The sequence below is a fragment of the Pan paniscus genome, chromosome 13 (genome assembly GCF_029289425.2).
Source record: "Pan paniscus chromosome 13, NHGRI_mPanPan1-v2.0_pri, whole genome shotgun sequence".
NCBI lineage: Eukaryota > Metazoa > Chordata > Mammalia > Primates > Hominidae > Pan > Pan paniscus.
Genome location: NC_073262.2, coordinates 94,357,102 through 94,384,087, shown reverse-complemented (window position 1 = coordinate 94,384,087; position 26,986 = coordinate 94,357,102). Strand labels below are relative to the sequence as shown.

The following is a 26,986-nucleotide window of genomic DNA, read 5'->3' as shown; positions in this document are numbered from 1 at the left end:
ACTCTTTTGTCTAATCATCCTTCAGTATTGCCTCCAGGACCTTCTACCTATACCCAAATACACACATGCTCAAGTCCCACAGTCAGCTCTGTGGAACCTGCATATATGAAAAGATGGCTCTCTATATATGTGGGTTTCACATCCCATGAATACTGTATTTTCAATCTGCATTTGATTGAAAATAATTAATGTAAAAGTGAACCTGCACAGGCTCAAACCGTGTTGCTCAAGGGTCAACTGTGCATTGAAAATCTGTTGTTTAATGTAGCCACCTGTCTTCCTCTGTTTGTGTTGCTATCAAGGAATACCTGACACTGGGTAATTTACAAAGAAAAGAGGTTTATTTGGCTCATGGTTCTGCAGGCTGCACAAGAATGTGTTGCCAACATCTGCTTCTAATGAAGAGCTCAGGAAGCCTCCCCTCATGGCAGAAAACAAAGGGGAGCTGGTGTGTAGAGATCATAGGTCAAGAGGGAAAGCAGGAGAGAGGGGAGGTGCCAGATGCTCACAGAAACCAACAGAACAAGAACTCACTCATTTCCACAAGGACGGCACCAAGTCCTTCTTAAGGGATCTGCCCCCATGACTCAAACACCTCCTGTTAGGTCCCACCTCCAATGCTGGGGAACAAATTTCAACAAAAGGTTTAGAAGGACAAACATTCAAACTATAGCACCACCTTCTTCAATGAATTATCTTAGCTAGATCTTCTGGAGAACTTGCTGCAGCTTCTACGTCAGCACTTGCTGCTTTACCTTGCACTTTTATGTTATGGACTTAGCTTCTTTCCTTAAATTTTATAAACTGACCTCTGCTAGCTTCCAACTCTTCTTCTGCAGCTTCCTCACCTCTATCAGGCTACACAGAATTGAAGAGAGTTAGGACTTATTCTGGATTAGGTTTTGGCTTAAGGGAATGTTATAGCTTGTTTGATCTTCTATATAGACCACTAAAACTTTCTATATATCAGCAATAGGCTGTTTCACTTTTTTATCATTCATGTATTCAGAACAGAATTCTCTGGTTTATTTCAAAATGACTACTTTTCCCTTCCCTCTGCCAGAAGCGGGAGAGGATTTTTCTTTGATATTCACTATGAGAATCTGGTAGAGCTCCAGGAGATAAAACTCACAAAAGTGTGGGAGCCCCTCAGTGACTGGATTTTCCTGGTGTTTTTAATCTCTTAGACTTGTCGCTCTGAGCCTCCAGCAAATCATCCACTACAGTTCAAGTTTTCCTATCCTGCACTGGTTCCCATGGAGGTTTCTGCTCCTGGGTTTTTGCTCTGGTAAGTTGTGATTCTTTGTATTTGCCTGACTCTACAAATCTGCGGGGCAGTGGTTTGCTCTATGACCTCACTGTTCTTACAGATCTAAGAAGAGCTATTAACTTTTCAGTTTGTTCGGCTTTTTTACTTGTCGTTAGGGTAGAGTGGTGACATCCAGGCTCCTTAAATGTGGAACTGGAAACTAGAACGGGACACAACAGGTATCTCCAAAATATTAGGACTCTTCAACATAGACAACAAGCCATGTCACACTGGGAAAAAAGTGACCCATTTCTTAATATCATCAATATCTAATCACAGTTCAGATTTTCCCAAATGTCCATTGAATACTTTTATCCAGTGGATTCTTTCACAACGAAATTCAAATAAGGTTCACACACTGCATTTAGTTTATGTTTCCCTTGAGAGGACTTCCCACAATCATCACCCCTTTAATTTCCTTGCAATTTATTTGTTGAAGAAACATGGCTGTTGATCTTACAGGGTTTCAGACATTGTTTCCCATGGGATTATTTAACTTGTTCTCTGCACTCTAATTTCCATAAACTGGTAGATATAGAGACCCGAATACAGTCAGGATCAATTTTTTTTGAAAGAATACTAGTGTTAGTTCTTCTTATTGCTTCATATCAGGAGGTGCATAATGTATGGTTGTCTAGTGTTTTGTGATTGATCAAGGTGGTTCTGAATTGTCAACTAGATCCATTTATTAGAAAGCATTCATCAATTTTCCAAAATGATTTAGAGGACATTGGTGATCATTTCATAGATTCATTATTTCATTAGAAGTAGCAAAATGGTGATATTATAATGCTGTCATTCCTTCTTAATTTATTAGCTGGAATTTCTTATAAAGAAGAACTTTTCCATATCAACTATTAGATTACCCTGAGGCATGGTTTTTATAGGATAGACAATATAAATATTCTATTCTTTTTATCTATTTTCAGAACAATGAGTTTTCGGTGTGTGTTTTGAGTATATATGTGTGTATATGTATACATATATGTGTGTATATGTATACATATATGTGTGTATGTGTATACATATGTGTGTATGTGTATACGTATATGTGTGTATGTGTATACGTATATGTGTGTATGTGTATACGTATATGTGTGTATGTGTATACGTATATGTGTGTATGTGTATACGTATATGTGTGTATGTGTATACGTATATGTGTGTATGTGTATACGTATATGTGTGTATGTGTATACGTATATGTGTGTATGTGTATACATGTGTGTATGTGTATACATGTGTGTGTATGTGTATACATGTGTGTATGTGTATACATGTGTGTATGTGTATACATGTGTGTATACATATATGTGTGTATATATGTATACATATGTGTATATGTGTATACATGTGTGTATGTGTATACATATATGTGTGTATGTGTATACATATGTGTATATATACATATGTGTGTATATGTATACATATGTGTATATATGTATACGTGTGTATGTGTATACATATGTGTATATGTATACATATGTGTATATGTATACATATGTGTATATGTATACATATATGTGTATATGTATACATTGTGTGTATATGTATACATACATGTGCATATGTGTATATATACATATGTGTATATGTGTGTATATATACATATATGCATATATATACACACATATATACATATACATATATATATATTTTTTTTTTTTTTTCCTTGGAGAAAGGGTCTTACTCTCTTATCCAGGCTGGAATGCAGTGGCATGAACATGGCTCACTGAAGCCTCGATCTCCTGGGCTCACAGGACCCTCCCTCATCAGCCCCCTCAGTAGCTGCAACCATAGGCATGCGCCACCACACCCAGCTAATTTTTTTAATTTTGTGTAGAGATGGGGTCTCACCATGTTGTCCAAGCTGGTCTCAAACCCCTGGGATCAAGCAATCCTCCCAATCAGCCTCACAAAGTGTTAGGATTACAGCCATGAGCCACCACATCTGGCCAAGTATAATTTTAAACTCTCAGATTTTAATATGAATTTCAATTTATCGCAACTGTTGTTTTGGTATACACAATTTCCCATCTTTGGCAAGAAATAATCCCTTTAAATTGGCTCCTAAGTCCTTAAAAATGCACTATTTTTTAAGGGTTTCCTTTATTTCATGTTCAACAAGATGTTTTCAGCTCATCTCATACATTCGTCATTTCTCCAAGGAATTCTTATTCCTTTTAGCAGAAAATTGCATTTAGAGACTATAATCTGCATTCTAAGGGTGCTCATTACTGATTTTCAAATAACAGGGCTAGAAAATGTGCTTCTGTAAAGGAAATACATTATGATTTTATAATGATATTTCCAATTCAAATTTGTAATTATAAACACAATTTATAATTTTATTTAGCAGCTTTGATTTTTTATATATATATTGTTTCTTGATTCCTAATATTAACAAAATTGCATGTTATTTATCCTCCAAAATGTATATAATAGATTCAGAGTAACAATATTAACATATATTATTATTCAATATTAATACTATTTGTAAATTAATTTTATTTTTAATTTTTTATTTATTTTTAATTTAGTTTCATACTTTAGGGCATATCCACTAAAAATGCATAGACAAGTGACTGTGTTTTAAAAATACTTGAAGTAATTCTCCTCTGTGTGTTTAGGACACGGACACAATTAGTTTCATTTATTTCATTTAGCTTTTGCTTTGGATATATAGTTACGCACCTCATAACATTGTTTCAGTCAACAATGGACAGCAATGAACCACGTATGCACCAGTGGTTCCATAAGGTTGTAATGGAGCTGGACAATTTCTATCACCTAGTGACATTGTAACTGCAGTGACATCATAGCTGTCTTAATGGTATAGCGCAATGCATTACATATGCAAATCTATGAATAAAAAAGAAGCAAATTGAGTAAACCACCATGGACATATTTCTGAAAAGAGTGACACTGCCTCAAAAAGAGCCTCAGGCAGGTCCTTCAGGAAGCCTTCCAGAAGGCATTGTTATCATAGGAAATGACAGCTCCATACATGTTATTGCCCCTCAAGACCTTCCAGTGGGACAAGATGTGGAGATGGAAGACACTGATATTAATGATCCTGACCCTGTGTAGGTCTAGGCTAATATGTGGGTGTCTTACATGTTTTTTTTAAGCTTTAAAAAAAAATAAATACATTTGAAAATATTTTAAAAAGCTTATAGAATGACATAAAGAAAATATTTTTGTACAGCTGTACAATGTGTGTTTTAAGCTAAGTGTTATTACAAGACTTAAAAACTTAAAAAACATTTAAAAAGTTTAAAAAGTAAGTTACAGTGAGCTAACTCATTATTGAAGAAGAAAATGTTTTTTATAAATTTAGTGTAGCCCAAATGTTCATAAATTCTACAGTAGTGTAGAATAATTTCCTAGGCCTCCACATTCACTCACCACTCACTCACTGACTCATACAGAGCAACTTCCAACCTCTGAGCTCCATTCCTGGTAAGTGCCCTTGCAAGTGTACCATTTTTTGACTTTTATACTGTGTTTTTACTGTACCTTTTCTATGTTTAGATACACAAATGTTTACCATTGTGTTACAATTGCCTACAGTATTCAGTACAGTAACATGCTATACAGGTTTGTAGCTTAGGAGCAATAGACTACATCATATAGCCTAGGTGTGCAGTAGGCATATTCTATGATGTTGGCACAGGCACAAAATTGCCTAACGGCACCATTTCTCAGAATATATCCCTGTCATTAAGTGACACATCACTGTATAAGTATTTTTTATCTTGATTATAAGTGTGACATGTGTAAAACATTGACATGGTTCTAAAGTTCTAGCTACAAAACAAAGTAAATTTAGAGAAATCTAACTTCCATCTGTGTCCCCTTGCTTTCTTCTAAAAAATCATTTTAGTGGTTTCTTATTCTTTCATTTTCTAAATAAAAGCAAAATACATATTTATATTCTCCCTTTATTAAATAAGAGGTAGCATACTCTATTAACTATTCTACACCTTGTTTTTTTCACTTAACAATATATCCTAAAGATCATTTTATGAAAGTATACAAATTTCCTACCCCTGTTGGAGCTGCTTAGTATTCCACGGGGTGAATGCACTGTAGTAGGTTCAACCATTCCTGAGTTGGTGGACATCTGAGTCGTTTCCAGTCTTTAACTATTATAGGCAATGCTTCGGTGAACATGTCTTTTCATGTTTGTGCCATTGTATCTTTAGTTTTGTATCAGTTAGCTTTTGCTATGTATAGCACACTACCTCAGAACTTAATGGCATAAAGCTACAATCATTCATTAGCTCAAGATTCTGTAGGTCAGCAATTTTGGCAGAGCTCAGTGCTGTCCTTCTGTTGTTCTCACTCATGTGACTGAAGTCAGCTGGCAACTCAGCTGGAGCTGGATAGTCTAAGACAGACTCATCCATGTGTCTGGTGTAAGCAGGCTGTGAGCCAAGGTTTCTCAAGTGACCTCTCATCCTCCAGCAGGCTAGCTAGTGATCATTTATATGGTCTCATGGCAGTCTCAGGGCTCCAAGCACTTCAAGAGAGAGCAAGCTCAATGCCCAAGCACTTTTCAATCTTCTGTGGCCATCAAGTTTGCTATTGTCATTTTGATCATGCAGGACACATGGACAAGCCCACTGTCAGTAGAAAAGAAGAGGACTAACCAAAGATGTGCAAACATATTTCCCTGCTTCCATGGAAGGGGTATATATACCACCATCTATTTGCAAATCATCTACCATGGAGAGACATTCCTAAACGAGGGCGATACGGTTTGAATATTTGTCTCCTCCAAGTCTCATGTTGAAATATGATCCCCACTGTTGGAGACGGGGCCTAGGGGGAGGTGTTTGGGTCAAGGTAGTGGATCCCTCGTGAATGGTTTGGCACTTTCTCAGTAGCAATGCATTCACATGAGAACTGGTTGCTTAAAAGAGCCTGGTATCTCTCTTGCTTCCTCTCGTCATGTAATATGCTGGCTCCTCTTCTCTTCCACCAAGACCAAAAGCTTCCTGGGCCTCATCAGAAGCTGAGCAGATGCTAACAGCCCTGCTTGTATACAGCCTGAAGAACCATGAAAAAAAATACCTCCTTTCTTTATAAATTACCCAGCCTCAGATTTTTTTATAGCAATATGAAAGGAATAATATAGCAGGATTGCTGGGTCACAAGGCAAATTTAAATGTAAAATTGCCAAATTCCCCTATAATAGAGATTATACAGTTTTGCATTTCCTCCATCAGTGAATGTTCCTATTCCAATAGTGTTACCAAGAGAATATTTTCTTTTTTGAGACAGAGTTACACTCTCGTCGCCCAGGTTGGAGTGCAGAGGTGCAATCTCGGCTCACTGCAACCTCCACCTCCCAGGTTCAAGCAATTCTCCTGCCTCAGCCTCCCAAGTAGCTGGGATTACAGGTGCGCACCATTATGCCCAGTAAATTTTTGTATTTTTAGTAGAGACGGGGTTTCACCATGTTGGCCAGGCTGGTCTTGAATGCCTGACCTCAGGTGATCCACCCACCTTGGCCTCTCAAAGTGCTGGGATTACAGGCATGAGCCACCACACCTGGCCAAGAGAGTGTGTTTTCAAACTTTCATATTTTTTCCAATCTAAAAGTGAAGAATGGTATCTCGGTGGTATTTTAATTTACATCTTTCATTACGAGTGAAGTTGAGCATCTTTTTATATACTTAAGGGCCATTTGAACTTTTTTTCTGTGAACTGTCCATATCTTTTGCCCATTTTTCCATAGTGTGTTTTGTCTTCTCTATTTATACAAGTTCTTTTTATGTTAGGAATATTAGCCCTTTGTGATGTTACAAATGTTTTTCCCAGTTGTCATTTTATTTTTTAACATGTAAATGTAGTCAAATTGATCAATCTTTCCTTTAATGCTTCTGGACTTTGAGCCATTTTTGGAAAATTTTCTCCATTCTTAATAGAATTCACCCACGGTTTACTGTTTGTGTGGTGGTTAGGGAGAGTATCCAGTTATCCCAATACCCAAGAGTCCATAATTTCCCTGTTGATCTGATACCACTTCTGTAGACTTAAATTTGACTAATTGGGTTTGTAATAAGTTGACATTTAAAGTATGACTAATCTCAGGTAAAAATGTAAATTAGTCAAATTCCATATTTTGTTCTCCATCTTCCCCTCTGCATACACTCCCTTTCAAAACTAACTCCAATTCTATATCCTCTATGAAGCACCATCCACTGTCAGCAGCAGCCTCAATGTTTCACTATTGCTCAACTGTAATAGTATAGGCTTTGGTGTGTTGGACTCAGTCACCGCCTAGTTGTGTGATCTCATGCAAACTACTCAATCCTTCTCATGGGGATAACAAAACCTCACTCTCAGGGTCTTTCATAGGTAACTCACTAGCATAGTACTTGGCATATAGTTAGTGTTCAACAAAGTATAGGCAGCCCATTAAAGAAGTGGAAGGAGAGAATCCTTAAACAATTGATGAGAAAGAAAAGCAAAGACCTGATATGCATGTGACTCAGATATGTGGAGTTCAATGCAGAAACACCTCTGATGGCAGTGATAATGTGTCATGTGTTCGTGTACATACGTGCACATGCACATGGACTGGGAAAGAACACATGACTATATTTTTTTAGTCTGTTTCACTCAGGAACGTTTCCCTGTAGACTCAGGGTGGGGGGTTGTAGCGGGCGGGCGGGGTGTCTTTGCTTGACAAGTAACTTACACTCTCTGGCTATGCGGATTCTGAATGCCAACCTAGGAGTACAAAATCCTAAGGAGGAGATAGCACTTCAGTTCAGCTCATACCTTAAGAAAATTAGAGCCTAAGAATCAATATCTTCTGAAGAACTGAGCAACTGACCTGCAAACACTGAAGTTCCAGGATACCCCCTCTACTCTTGGCACTCTATCTCTGAGGACTTCATATCACGCCCTGCCACAGGCTCCTCCTCTTGCTTAGAGCTGTTCAGGGCAGAGGAGTGGTGTGCTAACTCCTTTCAGCCAGTTCTTTGATGGCAAGTCCTCCTTCATTTCAGCAGTTTCTGCCCCAAATGTCGAGGATGACAGGTTTAAATCTTGATGGAAAAAAGAAAAAAAGAGTTGGAGCTAAGTTGAAACAGGGAAAGAATAAAATACCAAGATCTTGGAACTTTATCTGAGATGCATGAAGGGCTAGGTTTGGCTGTACTCTGGCATGGTTAAGACTTGGAGAAATCTAGAGATGACTTTGGCACGTATGAAATTTCCCTTCAGATAAGAATGTTTTTTAAAGTATTGAAAGAATGATGGCTGTTGGGGCCATGGAAAAAGAGATTGACTGGGGAAGGCACATTAGAGAGGCTTCTAGAATGACAGCAATGTTCTGTATCTTGATAGAGGTTGTGATAAAGCCTAGGTATTTGTTAAAACTCACTAATGCACAACTAAGATTTCCACATTTCTTTGTAAATTTTACCAAAAAAAAAAAAATCCTGAAAAATACTGAACTCTAATGAATAGGCATGTTGCAACGTTTAGGGAAAATTGTACGATGTCTGCAATTGACTAAAAATATATTAAAAATGCATTAATGGCTGGCCGGGCACGGTGACTCATGCCTGTAATCCTAGCACTTTGGGAGGCTGAGGCCAGAGGATCACTTGAGCCCAGGAGTTCAAGGCCAGCCTGGGGCAACATGATGAAACCCCTTCTTTACCAAAAATACAAAAATTAACCGGGCGTGGTGGCTCCCCTCTGTAGTCCCAGCTACTCAGGAGCCTGAGGTGGGAGAATCGCCTCAATCTGGGAGGCAGAGGTTGCAGTGAGCTGAGATTGCACCATTGCAATCCAGCCTGAGTAAAAGAAACTCTGTCTCAAAAAAAAAAAAAAAAATTAAAAATGTATTAATAGGACGCACAGATATGTGATACTGGCAAAATCTAGGTGGTGAGTATAAATTCTTTCAACATGCCTATATGTTTAAAATTTTTAATAAAATGTTGGTAAGTTATCCAATACTATAGTTATCAGAAGCCAATAAATTACTCCGCAACTCTGGGTGCACAGCAATCCCAAGGGCTGTCACCGGGAACAGAGAATTCCTTCCAATGTGCCCTCTGCCTGGCCCTAAGCAAGCCACTAACCCCCTTTCTGACACAAACCTGGACCCACAAGTTCTCTGTACTTTCATCATCTTGTCCTGCTGGGCAGAGGTGAATGGAAAAACACCAGTGTACTCAGCTAGTGGGCAGATCTTTGTAATGAAGACCCAACCCTACATGCTGTCACGGTAAACCGTCAGCATAAGTGCTTGTCTGTGCCCAGACAAGACAGGAAAAACTTGGTTTGACTGTTTAAAAAAGAACATAATTGTAATAATTCACATAAATTGCTTAATATTTCAGATTTTAAATTATAGAAGATTGTTTTCTAATAATGGCATGGAGAAATGAACAGTATTTTATCTTATTTCCAATGCTGATGGAGAAAGGGCTTAACATTTGTTGACCCTTAGATATGGAGCAGATGTTTTGCATACATTAGCTCACATAGTCCTCCTAACACTATGAGTACATAGCCCCACTATCATTTTATAACGAGGTTCATGGTCCTGGAGCCAGTAAATAGATCCAGGACTCAAACCAAGATCTCCTCAGCCCAAAACCATGTTCTTCTTCATGGAAGCACATTCTGGCATTTAAAATAGGTTATGTTCTGCAAAGCTCACATAATTACAACAGCAGCAGTCATTTGGCCAGGATTTTACCAAATACCATTGGGTAAAGGAATGAAATTTCTAAGGGCAGTGTCGTGTTCTACTTCAATTGTTTTTACCAAACCACCACTCACCAAAAGGCATTTTTAACAGTTTACACTTTTCACCAACAATATTGACAAATGTGATGAGAATACAAAACTTGGCAACCTTTCCCATATTTTCTATAGCTTTAGGGGCAGTTCAGGGTTTCATCTACTTAACATTTAATGTCAGTGTTGATTGTTCATAAACTAAACAAATGGCCCAACTGCCCCTTAAGGATTTTCCATATCATACTTACACCACTATCGGGCAAAAATCGCTATTCAATGGAACAGAACCATTTCCCCCACGTGTTAAACTAAGCCAGATTTCTAAACAGACAGAAACTATGCAGCAATGACCCAGTAGATGGCACTAGTTGTGCTGACTACCTTTCTATTCAAGTAGTCCAGCAACTTAGGTCAGGAGTTTGTTTCCTACAAGGGCTATAAACATTTAATACTGAACATTAGAAACACATGGCAATCAAATCATGATTTCCATGTTATTTGCAGAAAATATTCATTGTAGTTGCCTCTCTGTACAGAACAGAACTGAGATCTTTACGTGGAAGATGAAGGGTGGTTTCTGTAAGTATTTTCAAAAGTATTTATCAAGTCTCCAACTCAACTACTTTTCAATTTGGCCAGCCTTCTTTTAGTAAAGCAGGGAATTGAGGGACAGGAGGAAGGCAGAAGATGCTGATAACATTAATTTGCTGAGATGAGCAACAATAAACTCTAAATTTTCAAAAACGTAGGGAAAAAAAAAGCATTTTACTTTTATCTAGATAGGCTCAAGGAAAGTCATGTGACCTCCCAATTAATATCTGATCCTCGAATTGATATATAATTTAAATCATTTTATTTGAGCCTAATTCAAAATTTGCAATACCCTCATCCAGAGGCCATACTGAACCTCTTATTCTGCTCTGCGCTATATGCTTTACCCAACAATTCTGCCCTCTGGAGGGACATTCTTTTAAGCACAATTTTTTGTTTTACAATCCAAAACGTCAGCATATATTAGCCTCACAAAGGTAAAAGAAACTGAGGGAAAAAAATATATATATATATATCTATATATATATATATAATTTCAATACAAGGGAAGATCTCAAGGGCAGGAGGCAGACAACCTCAGGGTTTCAAATGCAGATCTCCCAAATGTACACTGATGTTATTCTAGTAATGCAGAGGTGCAACCTGTACTTGTTTAACAAGTTCCTGGGAAGCCTCATGTAGATGGTTTCTAAATCATTAAGAATTTTACTCAATATGTATTTAATATACAAACCAAGAAACTAGACTACCCTATGCTGAAAAGCATGAATTTTGATGGAGTAAGAGACATAACTTGAATTTCTGATTGGAAATAACAGGTTTTTTTAAACATCACTAGCCCTTCAACAGAGGTTGAGACATATTGTGGGGGTCTGATCAGTAGTGTGTCAATAAACTCTCAAGAGACCTGTGCTCTTTTATAGGTCAACAATGATCATCCAAGCCCACACGTTCTCAAAGCCTGGGGAGCCACAGTAAAATTGTGGGTTGTCAACCAAGACCCTCCAAAAGACTTAAACGAAATGTCTACTAGTCAAACTTCTTAAAATGTTCGTTGTCTTCACATCACGCTGGTTCTCTCACAGTAGTAAAAAGCTCTTAGTAACATCTTTGGGTCCAATGTTAACATGGAAAAAAGTTTGTCATAAACCAGACTTGATTTCCTCTTTTCTTACTCTGTGATCTATACTTTGAGAAACATCAATAGATCATTTTAGTTCAGAAACCTGGAGTAATTTGGTTACAATATTTGAATTCCAAACTCAGGCAGTCTCCAGTAAAGCACACTGAAACATTTGGATGTAATTTAAATACACCTGAAAAGTAACATGTTTTTCTAGCTTTTCCCTCAGGGCGTAACACCACACCATTCATAACAACGCTATTTTCCAAAGGTCGCAATTAGATTTCCTCAGAAGCATACCTGAACTGTTAATCATTACAACTCCTTTGTGAAACATGGGACTGGTTGATTACCCAGTGTAATCACTGGCTGAAACCTCAGCACACTGTTTTTCACCCCAGTGGAGGCAGGTTTTCACCTCCCCCCTAGCTGTACCCCTCTCTTAATGCCCATATTAGAGAACTGTGATCTTCCTTCTCCACTAGAAATGTTCACTTTCATCAGGTAAGGGATAAAACAAAAACAAGAGACAGAAGATCTTAAAAAAAAAAAATAGTAGTAATAGGGCAAGTAAACTCAGTGAGGTTAGAGGAATTTGTTTGGGGGGCATTCTATGTTGTTAGTTTCATATCATGTTCAGTTTGTTGTTTCTAGAACCCTCTGAAATGCATTAGAAGACCTTAAGAGTCATTCTCAGCCTAAAATGGCTTGGAACAAACAGCCAGTATCTCAATGACACCAGAAAAAGTCATTTCAGTAACTAAACTGAAATGTTAGAGTTATATGTCTTCAGACTGATGTAAAACTTTTACCTTCTGAGAAAACCTTTTAGGGTCATTTACCTACTTTCCTATAGTTAAGAAGTTCTCGTACCATAAATTGTAACTTTAATCTTTTACTAACCTCACATCTATTTGTTTTTAGCATCATTCCCTTGGCATTACTCAACCCAGCAAATTAAACATTCATTTAAAATGTTAAATGATAAAAATACAAATGACTAACAGTAATACCCATATTCAGGTTATCCTAAGTTAAACTGTCATCAAAGTTAAAATTACAAAGGCTATAGGGACAAAGTATAAAGCGTTGGTACACTAGGAAAAAGTGAGTGTTTAAATGCCTATGGGAAAACATACTGTAGCCTTCCCCACTAAATATCATTATCTAGCTTTACGATTTCATCTTTCAGTTTTTGTATTACAGCAGCTTCTCCTAGAACCTGCCCAAACAAGAAGGGGCAAGCTGATCTGATGAGACTTTGATCCACTCCAGAACTGTTTTGTAGAAATGATATGGGGGACCCAATTCTGGTGGGGGATATTTTTATACTAAGTGGTTTTTGTTTTCAGTAGGTGTTGTTTAAACTTATTTCAAAGTTGATAGCTGAGAGCACCAGGAAGGAGGAAGGCAGAAAACTTTCTTCCTCTTAAGCTCTTGATGAGTGTGTTCCAGTAGGCTGGTAAGGCAAATATTCATTATGGATTGTAACTCACTTTGCTTTGATTTTGGAGGCTTCCCTTAAGAAAAAAGAAATTTGTTAATAAATGATAAAAACACAGAACAAGGTTACATTATTGAAGCAAGTGTCAATCACAAAAGTAAAAGCTTAGGTCTTTCTCCATTTAATCTCAACATGTTAAGCAGGGGTCCCCAACCCCTAGATCAGTATCAATTCTGACCTGCTAGGAACAGGAACGCCCAGCAGGTGAGTGGCGGGCGAGGGAGACTTACTGCCTGAGCTCCACCTCCTGTCAGATGAGTGGTGGCATTAGATTCTCATAGAAGCATGAACCCTATTGTGAACTGAGTATGCAAAGGATTGAGGTTGCATGCTCCTTATGAGAATCTAACTAATGACTGATGACCTGAGGTGGAACAGTTTCATCCCAAAACCATCCCCCCATCCCACGGAAAAACTGTCTTCCAGGAGACTGGTCTCTGGTGCCAAAAAGGTTGGGGACCACTGTGTTAAAGGGTAACAATACTTTCATACTGAATTCTGCATTTTTTTCCTACTGTTGGGGTATAAGACGACATTATTATGTGTCAGAAGTCATTATAATTACTTACATGGAAATCTTAAAACAAGTCTAGAAAGGATACTGTTACTTGTTTTCATACTTGTGGAACCTAAGGCTTAAAGACATTTCAAGTGTAATAACTCATCCAACATCACAGGTGAGGAGACAATGAGGCCAGGATTGGAAGCCCAGCATTCCATACCTGACAGTATTTAAATTTTCTAAAATTCCAAATTTTTTTCTTTTAAAATCACCTTTAATGCCGTATTCTCCCACAAATAAAGTGTTGCTCCTATCTTACTTATATAAAACAATCATATACTAATTTGTAGGGTTTTTAAAAATTCTAAACATCTACAATTTTATGAAACATACTCTCTATCCCAATCCTTAGACAACTTCTTTTGAGGTATTCTATAATGTGAAAATCTTAAGAAAACATTAATCACAAACAAAGCCAAATTATAATCATGAATATGCATATAAACAAAGGAAAAAAATTTCTATAATTTTTGTAACCCCAGTTACAAAAGTACTATAGACCACAAATAAACTTGTGGAGATTATTCGGTATTTTGTCTACCCCTTAACACTTTCCACACAGTGCCTAATACATAGTGTGTACTGAAATATTTGTTAAACACACTGAATTAGGGCAAACAATCTGGCACAACTTTTTGTATTCAAATGCTATGGAGTTTTCAGAAAACAAAATCTACTTATTTTGTGATTTGAAGTGGAAAAAAAACAAAGCAACAAATGCAGAGCTAAGTAACCATGAGGTTGATACCATCACTACAACAGTAGTTAAGATGTACTGGCTCTCCACTGTAAGTCATTGAAAGGGCAAAAATTATGTAGGTTTGTTAACATTAACACATGCTTTATTCAAGAGATAATATTCAAAGAGTTAAATCCTAAGAGTTATCCACCCTACAGTAAAAAGGGGAAGTGGGTACCACTTATGACATGTACATAAATTCCACTTTTATATTTCTGAATAAAGCTGCAATTGCTTCTTTGATAGAGCCATTTCTTAAAACTTTTGCTAATAAGGCTATGTGAACTGTGTTCAGAAACTTTGACAACATGCACACTCACTCCTCTCAAAGTCAGTACCCAGGATTTTCACCCCAGGCTGAGTACCTGTTAAGTAACTAGGACTTCAGACTGCATGTTACTATATGAATTCAATTTGACTCACCTCCAGTATGTTTATCTACCACAACTATTGTTTAAAATAATCAGATGAATGTTTATCATAACTTTATAACTCCCCCAAATTATACTTCAGTATTTAACATGGTAGTTTCAAAAAATAAATATTCAAGGCCCTAGTTTTAAATTTTCCTCCAATGTAATCCACAAAGTTGATAATACATGTTAGGAGCACTACTCTAAAATAAATGTAGCTTTCTTTTAAAATTACTTGTTGCAATAGAGATCACATTCTATTCCAAATTCTGATAAGGAATCTGTTTTTTTGGTAATACAACAAAAATTTGGGATGAGTCAGTCCTTGGAAAATCTTAATAGTAGTCACTGAACGAAGTCAATCATTCCGAGAGCCACAGACACTCAAAAATTACTGCTAGTATTGACAAGTTCTTGTGTTTTTTGATGGTTATTGCTTTAGTTGGCAATATCTGAATACAAGACAAAAGAACATCTCCCATTAAGCCTCATGTTAAATATTACAAAACTTATACAGAAGATAGACTCATAGAGGCTATAAAGCTGATGTCTTAAGTAACTCACCCATGAAATGGGTGCAGGTTTTTTAGAGGCTATCCAATAATCTTTTTACTCTAAAAATAAATGCCCCTACTTTTCAATGTTCCCATTCTTCAACAGGAGACTCGAGCAGCTTAACAGTTTTGCTATAAAAACAAACCATTCTTCTTAACAAACCAAGAATATAAAAGGAAACCCAATAAAGGACATACTTTTCACAGTTAACAATAAATAAAAGTGCAATAAGTGTTCAAGTAGGGCATGTAGTATAAAAACTACACATGAGTATTTAGCATAGGTCATCTTTTAAAGGCTCTCCGAGGGTCCCTGCCATTACTTATTGTGGTCATCACTGTTTGATTACTAGCTGTTCCTTGTAGTTGTGGATTTATAAGTCCCCGGCCATTGCTTCTGCCAGCATGTGAAAACTGGTGTTCCCTTGATTCAGGGCCAGTGTGAACACCATTTCCTAAAAAAGAATACAAAAATTCATCACTATTTTCAGAGGTAGTCTATAGAAGTAGAACTATCTTAAGTGCCAACATGTTATTAATGCTTAAAAATATTAAAGCACACACTTTTATTTTTATACAGAAAAAAAACAATGTGGGCTCTAAGTTTTTCCAAATGTATTGCTATAAATACGCTAACTTGATGCTCTATTAATAGAGAGAAAAAAGCCAACTTGGGCATCAAAATTAGAAATTAATAGAGTAAAAAAATGCATTGCCTACACTATAAAAGAAAAAGAAAGGGCAAAATAGTGAATATTGGAATTTGGCTCAAATATGATTAATATCTCAAAACAGACAATGTTATTCTAACTTTTTAAAGGCAAAGGCAGCGTTTCCCACAATGTGATCAGCAATGCCAAGACATGTAGCCTTCAAGTCAAATAAAACATGAGCTGGCCAGGTTCAGTGGCTCACGCCTCTATGTAATCCCAGCACTTTAGGACGCCGAGGCAGGTGGATCATTTGAGGTCAGGAGTTCGAGACTAGCCTGGCCCATATGGTGAAATCCCATCTCTATTAAAAATATTAAAATTAGCTGGGTGGTAGTGGTGCACATCTGTAATCCCAGCTACTTGGGAGGCTGAGGCAGGAGAATCACTTGAGCCTGGGAGGTGGAGGTTGCGATGAGCCAAGATCACGCCACTGCACTCCAGTCTGGGCAACAGCGTAAGACCCTGTCTCAAAAACAAAACAAAACCAAAACATGAGCCATCCTAATGAACTCTAATCACAAAAGACTGACTTTTCCTCATATATTTAAGAAAAAAGACTTCAGAAGACCTTTAACAGAGCTACAAGGATCATGAACATGATGTCTGGGGGTCATGTTAAATGACATCTGAGGGTCACTAGCCTTTAAACGGCTCAGCTCATCTTTTAAAGCAGCAGCTACTTGTATGTGAAAAATTAAGGTGAACTATGACTCTAAAGATAAAACGCTTTCAGTGCACCAAAATAACCAGTAATTCTGCATCTACTGTAAGTAATCACTAGATTATAGAAATTTTATAGGAATCAATAAAAAAAATAGCATGGTATCTCTTCACGGACATCACGAAAACTTAGAATTCTCAATAAACTGGCTTAAGTTTATCAACTTTCTAGAAAATCAGCCCTTTGGGGATTCCCTGTTTACTGGTAGTTCACCTTTATCACTAATTTATGCCTAAAGACGTTGCTTTTCACGTGAATCTTTACAGCTCTCTTCATTCTTACACCTGATCACAAATGAAACACACAAACAAAATCTTACCCACTGGTCCAAATGTACCTGTACCCATATTACTATTCGTGGAATTATTCTTCTGTTCACTCTGTGCCTAAAAAAAAGTTTTTAATTTAACCAAATGAGAATAAAAACACAATTATATTATTACAACATTATTATATCCTTTCTTTTTTAAAGTTTTGGGTTTGGTTTTTTTTTTTTTAATTAACAAATTTTTTAAAGATTTTTCCTAGGTCATTAAAGGTTAAAATGTTAAGAAATGTTTCCCAAACCTTTCAGAGCTCTGTTACATCCTATTTCCTGATAATTACTCAGCACACCACAAAGTGCAAAATGGCACATATATCTAGTAGATGACACCTCAGATACATATCCTCACAAAACATACAATAAAAATTAAGTATTCTTTTAAAAATTATCTTCTTTATACTAAGTATCAACAGAGCTAGCCTAACCATAGAATTATAACACAGTCAAAATTAGCCTAATCATAAAAGTATACTACACAATTACCCCTTTGTTCTGCTGTCCTCGATAATCTGGGTTGGGTTCACTGAAATTTGGCACTTCTGAATAAACCATACAAAATCTGAAAGAAAATAAAGAAAAAATTAAATGACTTCTGAAATAAAGTCCTCAACCCTTCTTTATGTAACATCTCTAACTTTTAGGAATGAACTTATGTGTCAAACAAATTAATAGCAACAAACTAACTCTTCATTTACAACAAAAACTTCCCAAATGATTATGTCCCATAAAACATCAAATATTTGACTGTTTTTAATTCTTCTTTAGTGCTGAAAAAAAAAATCACGTCAAAAATCAAGGACACAAAAACATCTCTGTCCTGTTTTTCCACAAAAGCTGATCAAAGGAAAAATAACATGAGAGTGAACCATGTTTAGGGTTCCAGGGTGGTTTCTCCAGCAGTGGTAATGGATTTGCACCGATCCATTCACCCACTCCCATTCAGTCCCTCTTTTGATCGATCACTGTGGATCTGCAAAGATAATCATTTAGGGTTAAGAGTGGTTTCTAGGCAATAAATAATAACAACAGGCTACATAGCCACCAGTTTATCCAAGTGCTTCCTGTAAGTTGACCATATAATGTGTACTAACATTACAAAGAAGCATTTTATTACTCCTCACCATACTGAAGACAAATCAGAACCAGTTTTGGTAAATCCTCGACTGACCCTGACAAAGAGCAGTCATTAAGAAATGAGTGACCTCTAATGGTTTTTCACGTAACTGACCTCCATTATTATCAACACCTCTGTATGAATACATGAAGGTCAGGACAGAATCCTGAACCTTTCAGTAACAGACACTAAGACCTTTCATAACACATAACTCTATTAATGCTACTCTAAGTGAATCCTAACTTCCCTTCTAACAAAGGCAAAGCGTTAAGTGTTTCTGATCTTTAAAAGCTAGCATGATCATTTCTTTTCCTTCATTATTAACCACAGGTTCTCCAAATAAGCATCTTATTCCCTCAGTGGCGAACAGTTTTCCTTTTTTATCTGGTGCCATTTGTGGCTTCTCTCTTTAAATATCTTCCAATTTGACAGGCATTAAGTAGATGGCAGAGCATTAACCAAACAGAATGGACTGATGATTTGGCTCATTGCCTGTACCATACTTTATGAATACAACCCAATGTCTAGGCTAACATGGAGGCTGAATTACCTTACACCCCTAGAGAGGATGGCTCCTCCAGGTCAGGGTGGAGATCATTACCAGGGTAGTAGTGTATGGAATCTCGCATTGCGGCTGCCTGCACCACACCTAGACTGTGGATAAATAGAGGACTTCAGTTTTCATTGCTGCAAGTCCTTTTTAACATGAGTACATATTCACCCATAACCATAGAAAAAGAAAATTTAAACTTATGGCCTGAAACTTGGTGAATCACTAGCTTCGTATATGGTGAATCACTACAAAAGAGAATCTACTTCAAATGGCTCTTGTGACACCTAAAAAATGCACATTTCTAAAACCTACAGAAATGCTTCCACTAGGGCTGGTCTCAACTGCAGCTTCTTCTACTGCTCTTTGCCAGGAAAAATTGACACTTTCAACCACAGAAAACAGTACTGACAAGTGTTAAATTTGTACACACGAAGTTATTTTTTCAATTAAGCTACCAAAGACATTCAGTTTACTAGTCAAAAAAGCCAAAGAGGTTTACAATTCATACCTACCAATTATTCCATAGATATTATTTATAATATATGCAATTATACAAAATGCATTTTAATACTTACTCCCCAATTTTTTGAAGTTCACCACCCCTTCCAGTATAAAGTGTCAGACATCCTTTCCACATGGATGCATACCTAGAGAGAAAAGAAACATTAATTCTTTAGAAATATATTTATTTTCTTCTATTTAAATCGAGTAAATCTTCACACTATATATTTTTTGTATTAAGGTAGAAGTGAGGATCAAGCCCTCTCTATCCACCATAGTAAATCAAATACAATAAATCTAACTTTGATAACTTGCTATTTACAAAAGAATACAAAAATTCTGTCAAATTTTGACATAATTATCTAAATCATAACAAATTCTGGAAAATAAGTCTTTTCGCAAAGCCAGTATTATTATACCCAATGATCACATCTTTAGTCAATTAACAAAACAAAAGCTTTTAATTGCAGAAATTTAAACAGAAACTATTTTTCAGCCACAAGATATGTAAAATCATCCTAATGTTTCATTTACAGTCTAGTCAAATAATGATATAACAGTTTTCCTTCTGCCTCCATAAAAGACACAGGATTCCTAAGCTACCGAAGTTCTGGTAGAATTTCAAAGTGCTAAAAAAAACACTAAGGTCACAAATCTTCACCTATCTGCCTTTCCAAACATGTGATTTTTAATACCATGCTGGGTTTGTAGTAAACAAACTGGCAAATGTTTACTCCGAACAATTTTGAAAGCAGACAGCATCACTACATAAAATAATCCTAGATATCTAAGAAAAAGGTAAATTAATATTATAAAATCAATCCAAGGTTTGGTTCTCAATGGTTCTCTGTACAACTACTATGGTAACTTCATGACTTTAACTTACTATACAGTTCTCTTTATTTTAATTAAAGGGTTATTTATTAAAGACACCATTCACCACTCTTAAGTTATACAGAGTGGCTTAGGATACAGTGCATTAACATTTCACCTTACTAAAATAAAAATTAACCCGTATTTTGAGAAAAAATTTGGTTACAATTAAAATATTTAACATTCACTTTAAGAAATGAGAACACTGAGGTAAGTTTTCAGGGTATTCTGATAAACATGTTGATATTTGAACCATTATTTAGATGTTAGGTATGTTTTTCTTCAAAAGCTACTTTTCTTAGATTCAACCAGAATTTAAGGGCCTTAGAATGAGCCAGACTCCAAGCTGAGTGTGTTGTTTTGGTAAATAAGGTATAATTATTCCCATTTCACAGAAGAGGAAGCTGAAGTATGAGGTGTAGTAACTTCTCAAGGTCATACTGAAGTAGTAAATAGAGTTTCTATAGTTTTTAATTTTCGTTTAAATTGTACTCCCAGGTAATTGTTCCCCTTAAAATTCTATAGTACCTAACTAATAAGTTTAATTTTCCAATAATTTTTTTGATGCAAACACCTATGACTGTCACTACAGAACATGAAATACTTGAAATAAGATGCCGTTTTTAGCGTAAAAAATACTTTCAATCATTGGGTGAAAAATATTTGGGGAGCCAAAGACTCCAATTATACTAATCAATCCTCACCATACTTCCCTAAGAAGGAATTCTCTTTTGTTTTTTAAAGATGTGGAAGTTTAAATTACTGTCATGAGTCAGTGTATGAGAAGAAAATGTCTAAGTCCTGACTCTCACTTCCTGCTTTGATGACACTTTACCTCACTTCCTGCTTTGATGACACTTTACCTCACTTCCTGAAGATGTTGTAAGCCTGCAAGGTAACACCAAGGAGCTCTAAGCTCCTACTCTCAGTGCTTTCCAATACTTCTAAGATTCTACTTATTAGGCCAACATCAATCTCCACCACTTTCCCTGCAGTTAATGATAAATTATTACAATTTTATTGATCTCAAAAGCTTCCAAATTCTGTTTTTAAGATCCTTTTCTGCCCTTTTATCTTCCTAAGATAAAAATTTGGTAAATTTCTAAAAGCAATCTATTTTTTTAAAAAAAAGTTCTAGTATTTTTTAAAGCCACCTATCCGCCAACCGACTCTTTTGGATGAAGGTATTGTAGATGCCTTTCTGCCAAACATTTTCTGTGTACCCCTTTGGTTTTTGCGCAACATCCACCTTACAGCAGAAGACACAAGAAATCATTTTGGAGAATGAGCCTTCCAGATACTGTAAAGTTTCCCTCTTTTTCCAAGTACAAATTTGACATATCACAGAATATGCTAAATCCTTTACCTATAATTTTCATTTATGTCCACATTTCTAAATAACATATGTAAAATACTGGCCAGGATTTCAAGTCATTAAAAATGGAGAAGGGGTGGGAAACAACTACACTAGAGAAAACAACTTATAAAAAAGAAAAAATATGGACTATACCAGTCTCCTAAAAAGACTCACTGACTCAGAATAGAACTAAAAATCTATGCCGGGCGTGGTGGCTCACGCCTGTAATCCCAGCACTTTGGGAGGTTGGGGCGCGCGGATCACTTGAGGTCAGGAGTTGGAGACCAGCCTGGGCAACACTCTGAAACCCCGTCTCTGCTAAAAATACAAAACTTAGCTGGGCGTGGTGGCACACGCCTGTAGTCCCAGCTACTTGGGAGGCTGAGGCACGAGAATCTCTTGAACCCGCGAGGCGGAGGCTGCAGTGAGGAGAGATCACGCCACTGCACTCCAGCTTGGCGACAGAGCGAGACTCGGTCCCAAAAAATAATAATAATTAAAAATCTACTTAACCTGTAAACCGGGGTAGAGGCGCGGATTTCCCAGCTGAAACCGACTGCCTTTCACTGCAAAGGTCTGTTACATCCCAGCGCTGCCCACCACCCAAAGTTAACACCAAAGGAGTTCAAAACTCCTCAAGAGTGGCCCACAGAAAAGGCGGGGGACTTCAGGGCTTGCCAAGATCCCAGGAGCCGGCCAATCCCGATTCTGCAGACTATTAGGTCCCCCGACTTTTTTGCACACCTACCCTCTGGTCAACCGAATAATATCCCCTGGCTGTATAAGACCTCCGATCTCATCCCACACGGAAATAGTGATGCTGCCCGTTTTATCTGCTACTTTGCACGATCTCACTTCATGGCCGTCTTTGGTTTTGGTCACGCGTCCTGTGAGGATTTAAAAATCAAAGGGAGGGGTTGTTAGATAATGAGGACATCCAGAAAGGCTAACTCCTCCTCCGGTATTTTAATACATCTGGAAGGTGGGAAGTGACCAAGCCCAGGGCTCCCGCCTCAGGTAGGATCCGATCTCGGGCGGAGGCCACTAGAGCCACGTGGGTGGGGGAGGGGAGGGAGGAGGAGGGGAGCCCCGGGCGCGCAGCGGCCGGCGCCCCTGTCTCCCGCCCCGGGAGGCACAGCGGGCGGTGGAGTAGGCTGCAAACCCCACTTACCTATCTCCAGGACAATAAAGACGACATTTAAGTTTTTCAGTCCGGGCTTAATATCTCTTATAAAAATAAGTGGGTCGTTGACCCTATTCATATTGGGACAGGCGCGGCTACGGCTGCGGAGACGCGAGTGGGCAGGGCGGGGTCAAAGCTTCCCACCCTCCCGGGACAGGGGCGAAGGCAGAGGGGCGACCTTGGGCAGGGGTGGCGAGAGAAGGGGCAGAAAGCGGTTAGTCAGGGACCGGGCAAACCAGCCCGGACAGCACTGAGCCGAAAAAAAGAAAAAAAAAAAAAAAGGCTCACAAGTTCTAAAGAAAAAAAGGCGAACCACTCCGCACACCAACCCCGCTCCCAACCGGGCGACAGGAAGGCAAGCGTACTAACTGCCCCGTTCTTTGGATAAAAGGAAAAAAAAACGCAGTGAGGGGACACTTCTGCCCTGAGTCCCGCTCACTCACACGGGCGCGCGCCCAGCCTGTCCCGGGCTCCGGGAAGGAACGGGCTGTGACAGCGAAACGGGAGCGGAGACAGAACACCGCACGCCCAGCGTCCCAAACAGCGACTGATGAACACGCCCGCGCGCCGGCAGGACCCTCGGCCCGCCCCTCCCCTTGTGAAGTCACGCTGCGTCGGCACGCCTGCTGCCACGCCCGCCTGGTGCTGGGGAGGGGAAGCGAAGGGGCGGGACCCGGCCGCCGCAGCCCGCAGAGCTTCCCTCGCTCCTCCCCGGGGGCTGTCAGCGCCGGCTCCGCCCCCTCGTCCTTCCAATCGCTCTCGGCCCCGCCTCCCCCGCCCTCCCGTTCTCCGCCCACTTCAGCTGTCGCCGCGCAGCAGCAGTTCTGTTCGGTTTCGCCTTCCTGCTGTGCAGTCTTCTGACGCTTGCTGTCCAACTTTGGAGTTTTCTTGCCTTTTTTTCTCTCAGAGTTGAGCCCCTGCCCGGGCCCTTTAGTCCCTCGGTCACGAGGAACGGTGGAGTTTAGAACCTGTGAGTACGTTAGAAAGTTCGCAGTCGAGGAAGAACAGGGTTCGGGCAAGGGCAGCTGGTCCGGTACCAAGGGAAAACAGGCTGGGATGGTGAAGGCGTCAGTGGCTACAAGGCTGGAAGTTTAGCACCAGAAGGGAATTTGGAGATCAATTCAACCGCCTCATTTCAGGCATACTTAAATTGAAACCCAGAAAGATGAGGTAATTTGCAGAAGGTCACCCAGCAACCCCTGAGCAGGCAGGACTGCAACACAAATGTCTGACGTGGCCTTCCACTGTGTAATGCTAAGCAGATAGGACGTAAATTCCTTTGCAGACTTCTCATTTTTCCTTACCCCCTGCCTCTCATATTACACACCTTCCCCATTTAGCTTTTCTTCTTTTACTTTGCACTTGCTTTTGTACATCTAAAAGGAATTAATTATTCAACAGCAGTGGGAACCCTTGAAACATAATCTGGAAAAAAAGATTAATAAAGTTTTTTTTATGTCGCGTAGTGAAAAGAGCATGTGCTTTAGAGACAAACCTGAGCTCCAGCTATTTACTTGTGAGATCTTTAGGGCAACTGGCTTTTATTACAGCTTTTTAACCATAATAAAATGGGGATCCCTGCCTAGCAGAAGACTGATTAAATGGATCATAAATTGTCCAACTAGTGCCTAGCAAATAGTACATACTCAGTATTTTCCCCTTTTTAATCCCCATTTTACAGGCGATGGAACTCACCAGAGACCAGATAGCTAGAGAATGGCTGAACTGGGTTTTAAATCTAGTCAATCTTGACCCCAGAGCTCTCCAGCCTAAAGGTAATGTTTAGACTTGACTTGCAGTGGTGTCATTATAAGAGTCAAAAACAGACTGAAGAAATAAAATAGCAGAATAAAGTAGTGGGGCATTAAAGAATCATCTAGTTAACTCTTGGTGATGGTAACAGAAATGTTGGGAAAAGTGTCAGAAGCCTTAATTTTTTCCCCATTCTTTCTGAGTATTTTTAGATCAACCACCACTTCCCAAGTATTTGCAAACAAGCAGCATAGATATTATAGCCCTAGAAAGAGTTGCAAACATTATCACAACATTAGCAAGAGAGTCAAGGCATTTTTAAGGAAACAGAAGCTTCCATTTCATGAACTAATAAAGCCTAAGGTGCCAAAGACACTGATAGTCATACTGGAAAGTGGTGTAAAATAAAATTATAAGCATAATTTCAACATCAAATAAAACAAATGATGAAACATGCCAGTTAATGGCAGAGCCAGCGTCCAACCTCAATCCCAATCCAGATCAGAAGCTCTAATTCTACCATGGTTATCTGGCAGGACTTGACACTTCAATTGGATTGTACTCAAAGCTGTATTTTCTTAAACAGGCAAAATATTCTCACAGAAGCAATATTTAAGGCAGAGCTCTTTTTTTTTTTAAGGTTTGACAAGATCTTCAAAAGATTAAGAATAGACAGGAAACCAATTAAGAATGTTAAGAGTTACTGCCAAGAGTTTGGGCAAAGAAAGTTTGCCACTCAACTCTCAATGATTTGCCCCCAGAAAAGGGATTAGGTTGGGCTGTTCAGGCTAATTATATGAACATTTTATAAAAAGAAATCAGACACAGAAAATCAAGCCCCACAAAAGCAGAAGCTGGTACTCCAAGCTGTGGCTCAGCCCTTCCCTTCCCCCACAGGACAGAACTCAGCTGAACATCTACTTCCTTCCCTACTAACTCAGCAGTTCTCAGAAAGGAAATGGCAACCATATGCTTTCTCATTAAACAAAACGAAAGGCAGCCTTGAGAAACAAGATGGTCTGGGCAATACAGAAACCGTTCAGCCCAGGCTAGTTGGTTTCAGCTACCTCTAAATCACTCCCAAAGGTGTGGTTAATAAAAAGAAAAAGGAGATGTCAAGGAGACAATTATTGCTATGCAGATATCTTTTCTTATATTACCATTCAGTGAAATAGATCTGCCACTCAGTCTACTCATTTAGGTCATAATGATTATATTGCTGATTCTTTAATACATACACAAGATTACTTCATGGTCTTCTTTTCTCTAAGGCTGTTGTTCTTCAAGCCTTCATTTTTCACAGCCTAAACATAAGCTTACTCTGAGATGATGGACTCTTCCACTTTACGTCCAGAACCTCAACACCATGTTTTAGTGTAAAGATGCTTAGTGAGATCCACTGTAATACAGAAGGGCATCCATTAGAATCCTGGACATAGAAGGTTCTGTTATCTGGGTCCTCACTGACAAAGGTTTTGTTGTAAATTTTACCCAGCGCTCAGTACCCATGCTCACTCCCAGGTTTTGGTTTCTGGAATTACCAAAATTATTTTCACTTTGTTTGCATTATCCATCTATTTAAAACTATTACAACATCAATGAAACAGTTGTTTGTACCAAGTACTGTTTGATTTTAAATATCTTGTATAGTGAAACTCAACAATTTAAAAAATTAACAAGAACCACAGTGTGCTCGCTCACCTTACAGGTATAATCCACTTTGTAACGTAATTGGCAACTAAAAAAAACAAAAAAAAAAAGCTCAAACAAATGGTATTTTCTTAATTTCCCTAAAACAATTTAACCAAAAGACTCAGAAGTAATGTTTACTAATGATTGCAGCAACAACCACACAAATCATCCCTATAGTGATAAATGCAAATACACTGAGCACTTGCTATGGGCCAGGCATTTTACACTTATAAGCACTTTACACTATTTTGGGTTTTGTTTTTGTATTGGAGACAAGGTCTCACTCTGTCACCCACCCGGGCTGGATGCAGTGGCTGCACCATAGCTCACTGTAATCTGGAACTCGTCTGCTAAAGTGATCCTCCAGGTTCAGCCTCCCAAGTAGCTGGGACTACAGGTGTGCACCACCACGCCTTAGCTAATTGTTTTATTTTGTGTAGAGATGGAATCACACTGTGTTGCCCAGGCTGGTCTCAAACTCCTGAGCTCATGCAATCCTCCCGTCTCAGTCACCCAAAGTGCTGGGATTACAGGCATGAGCCACCAGACATGGTCTGATTTACACTTTTTGATGTGTTACTTATGTGAAGTGATTGATCTCATTTTATAATAAGTTATGAAGCTTGTATTTCAAAATAACTGCCTGTTACATGTAATAACTTTTTCTA

General features: G+C 38.4%; 1 protein-coding gene and 1 long non-coding RNA gene across 4 annotated transcripts in view; both read right to left on the bottom strand.

The window, feature by feature from the left end:
- LOC134728745 (uncharacterized) overlaps positions 1-11,031 on the bottom strand; it is a 120,397-nt gene extending 109,366 nt beyond the window's left edge. Inside the window, exon 1 of the long non-coding RNA XR_010109532.1 lies at positions 8,160-11,031. This is a non-coding gene — a long non-coding RNA (uncharacterized LOC134728745). The remainder of the gene's footprint in view (positions 1-8,159) is intronic.
- A 2,989-nt stretch (positions 11,032-14,020) lies between these two features.
- NABP1 (nucleic acid binding protein 1) lies at positions 14,021-26,686 on the bottom strand. Of its 3 annotated transcripts, none has more exons than XM_003825290.5 (6): positions 22,863-26,622; positions 22,440-22,578; positions 19,536-19,607; positions 17,777-17,852; positions 17,288-17,354; positions 14,021-15,989 (listed from the first exon to the last, which is right to left on the bottom strand). In XM_003825290.5, the coding sequence occupies exons 1-6, from the start codon at positions 22,951-22,953 to the stop codon at positions 15,820-15,822; spliced, it is 615 nt and encodes a 204-aa protein (XP_003825338.1). In that variant the 5' UTR covers positions 22,954-26,622; the 3' UTR covers positions 14,021-15,819. The 3 variants fall into 3 exon arrangements, with proteins under 3 accessions (XP_003825338.1, XP_008948879.1, XP_054964880.1); XM_008950631.4 differs by having other exon boundaries at positions 23,318-23,456; XM_055108905.2 differs by having other exon boundaries at positions 14,645-16,709; positions 22,863-26,686.
- Between the last annotated feature and the right edge of the window lie 300 nt (positions 26,687-26,986).

Excerpts from the sequence above, each read along its gene's own strand:
- NABP1 (XM_003825290.5), bottom strand. The coding sequence starts at position 22,953 with ATGAATAGGGTCAACGACCCACTTATTTTTATAAGAGATATTAAGCCC. Across the intron at positions 22,579-22,862 it reads CTTTATTGTCCTGGAGATAG|GACGCGTGACCAAAACCAAA; the intron begins GTAAGTGGGGTT and ends AAATCCTCACAG. Across the intron at positions 19,608-22,439 it reads ATTATTCGGTTGACCAGAGG|GTATGCATCCATGTGGAAAG; the intron begins GTAGGTGTGCAA and ends TTTTCTCTCTAG.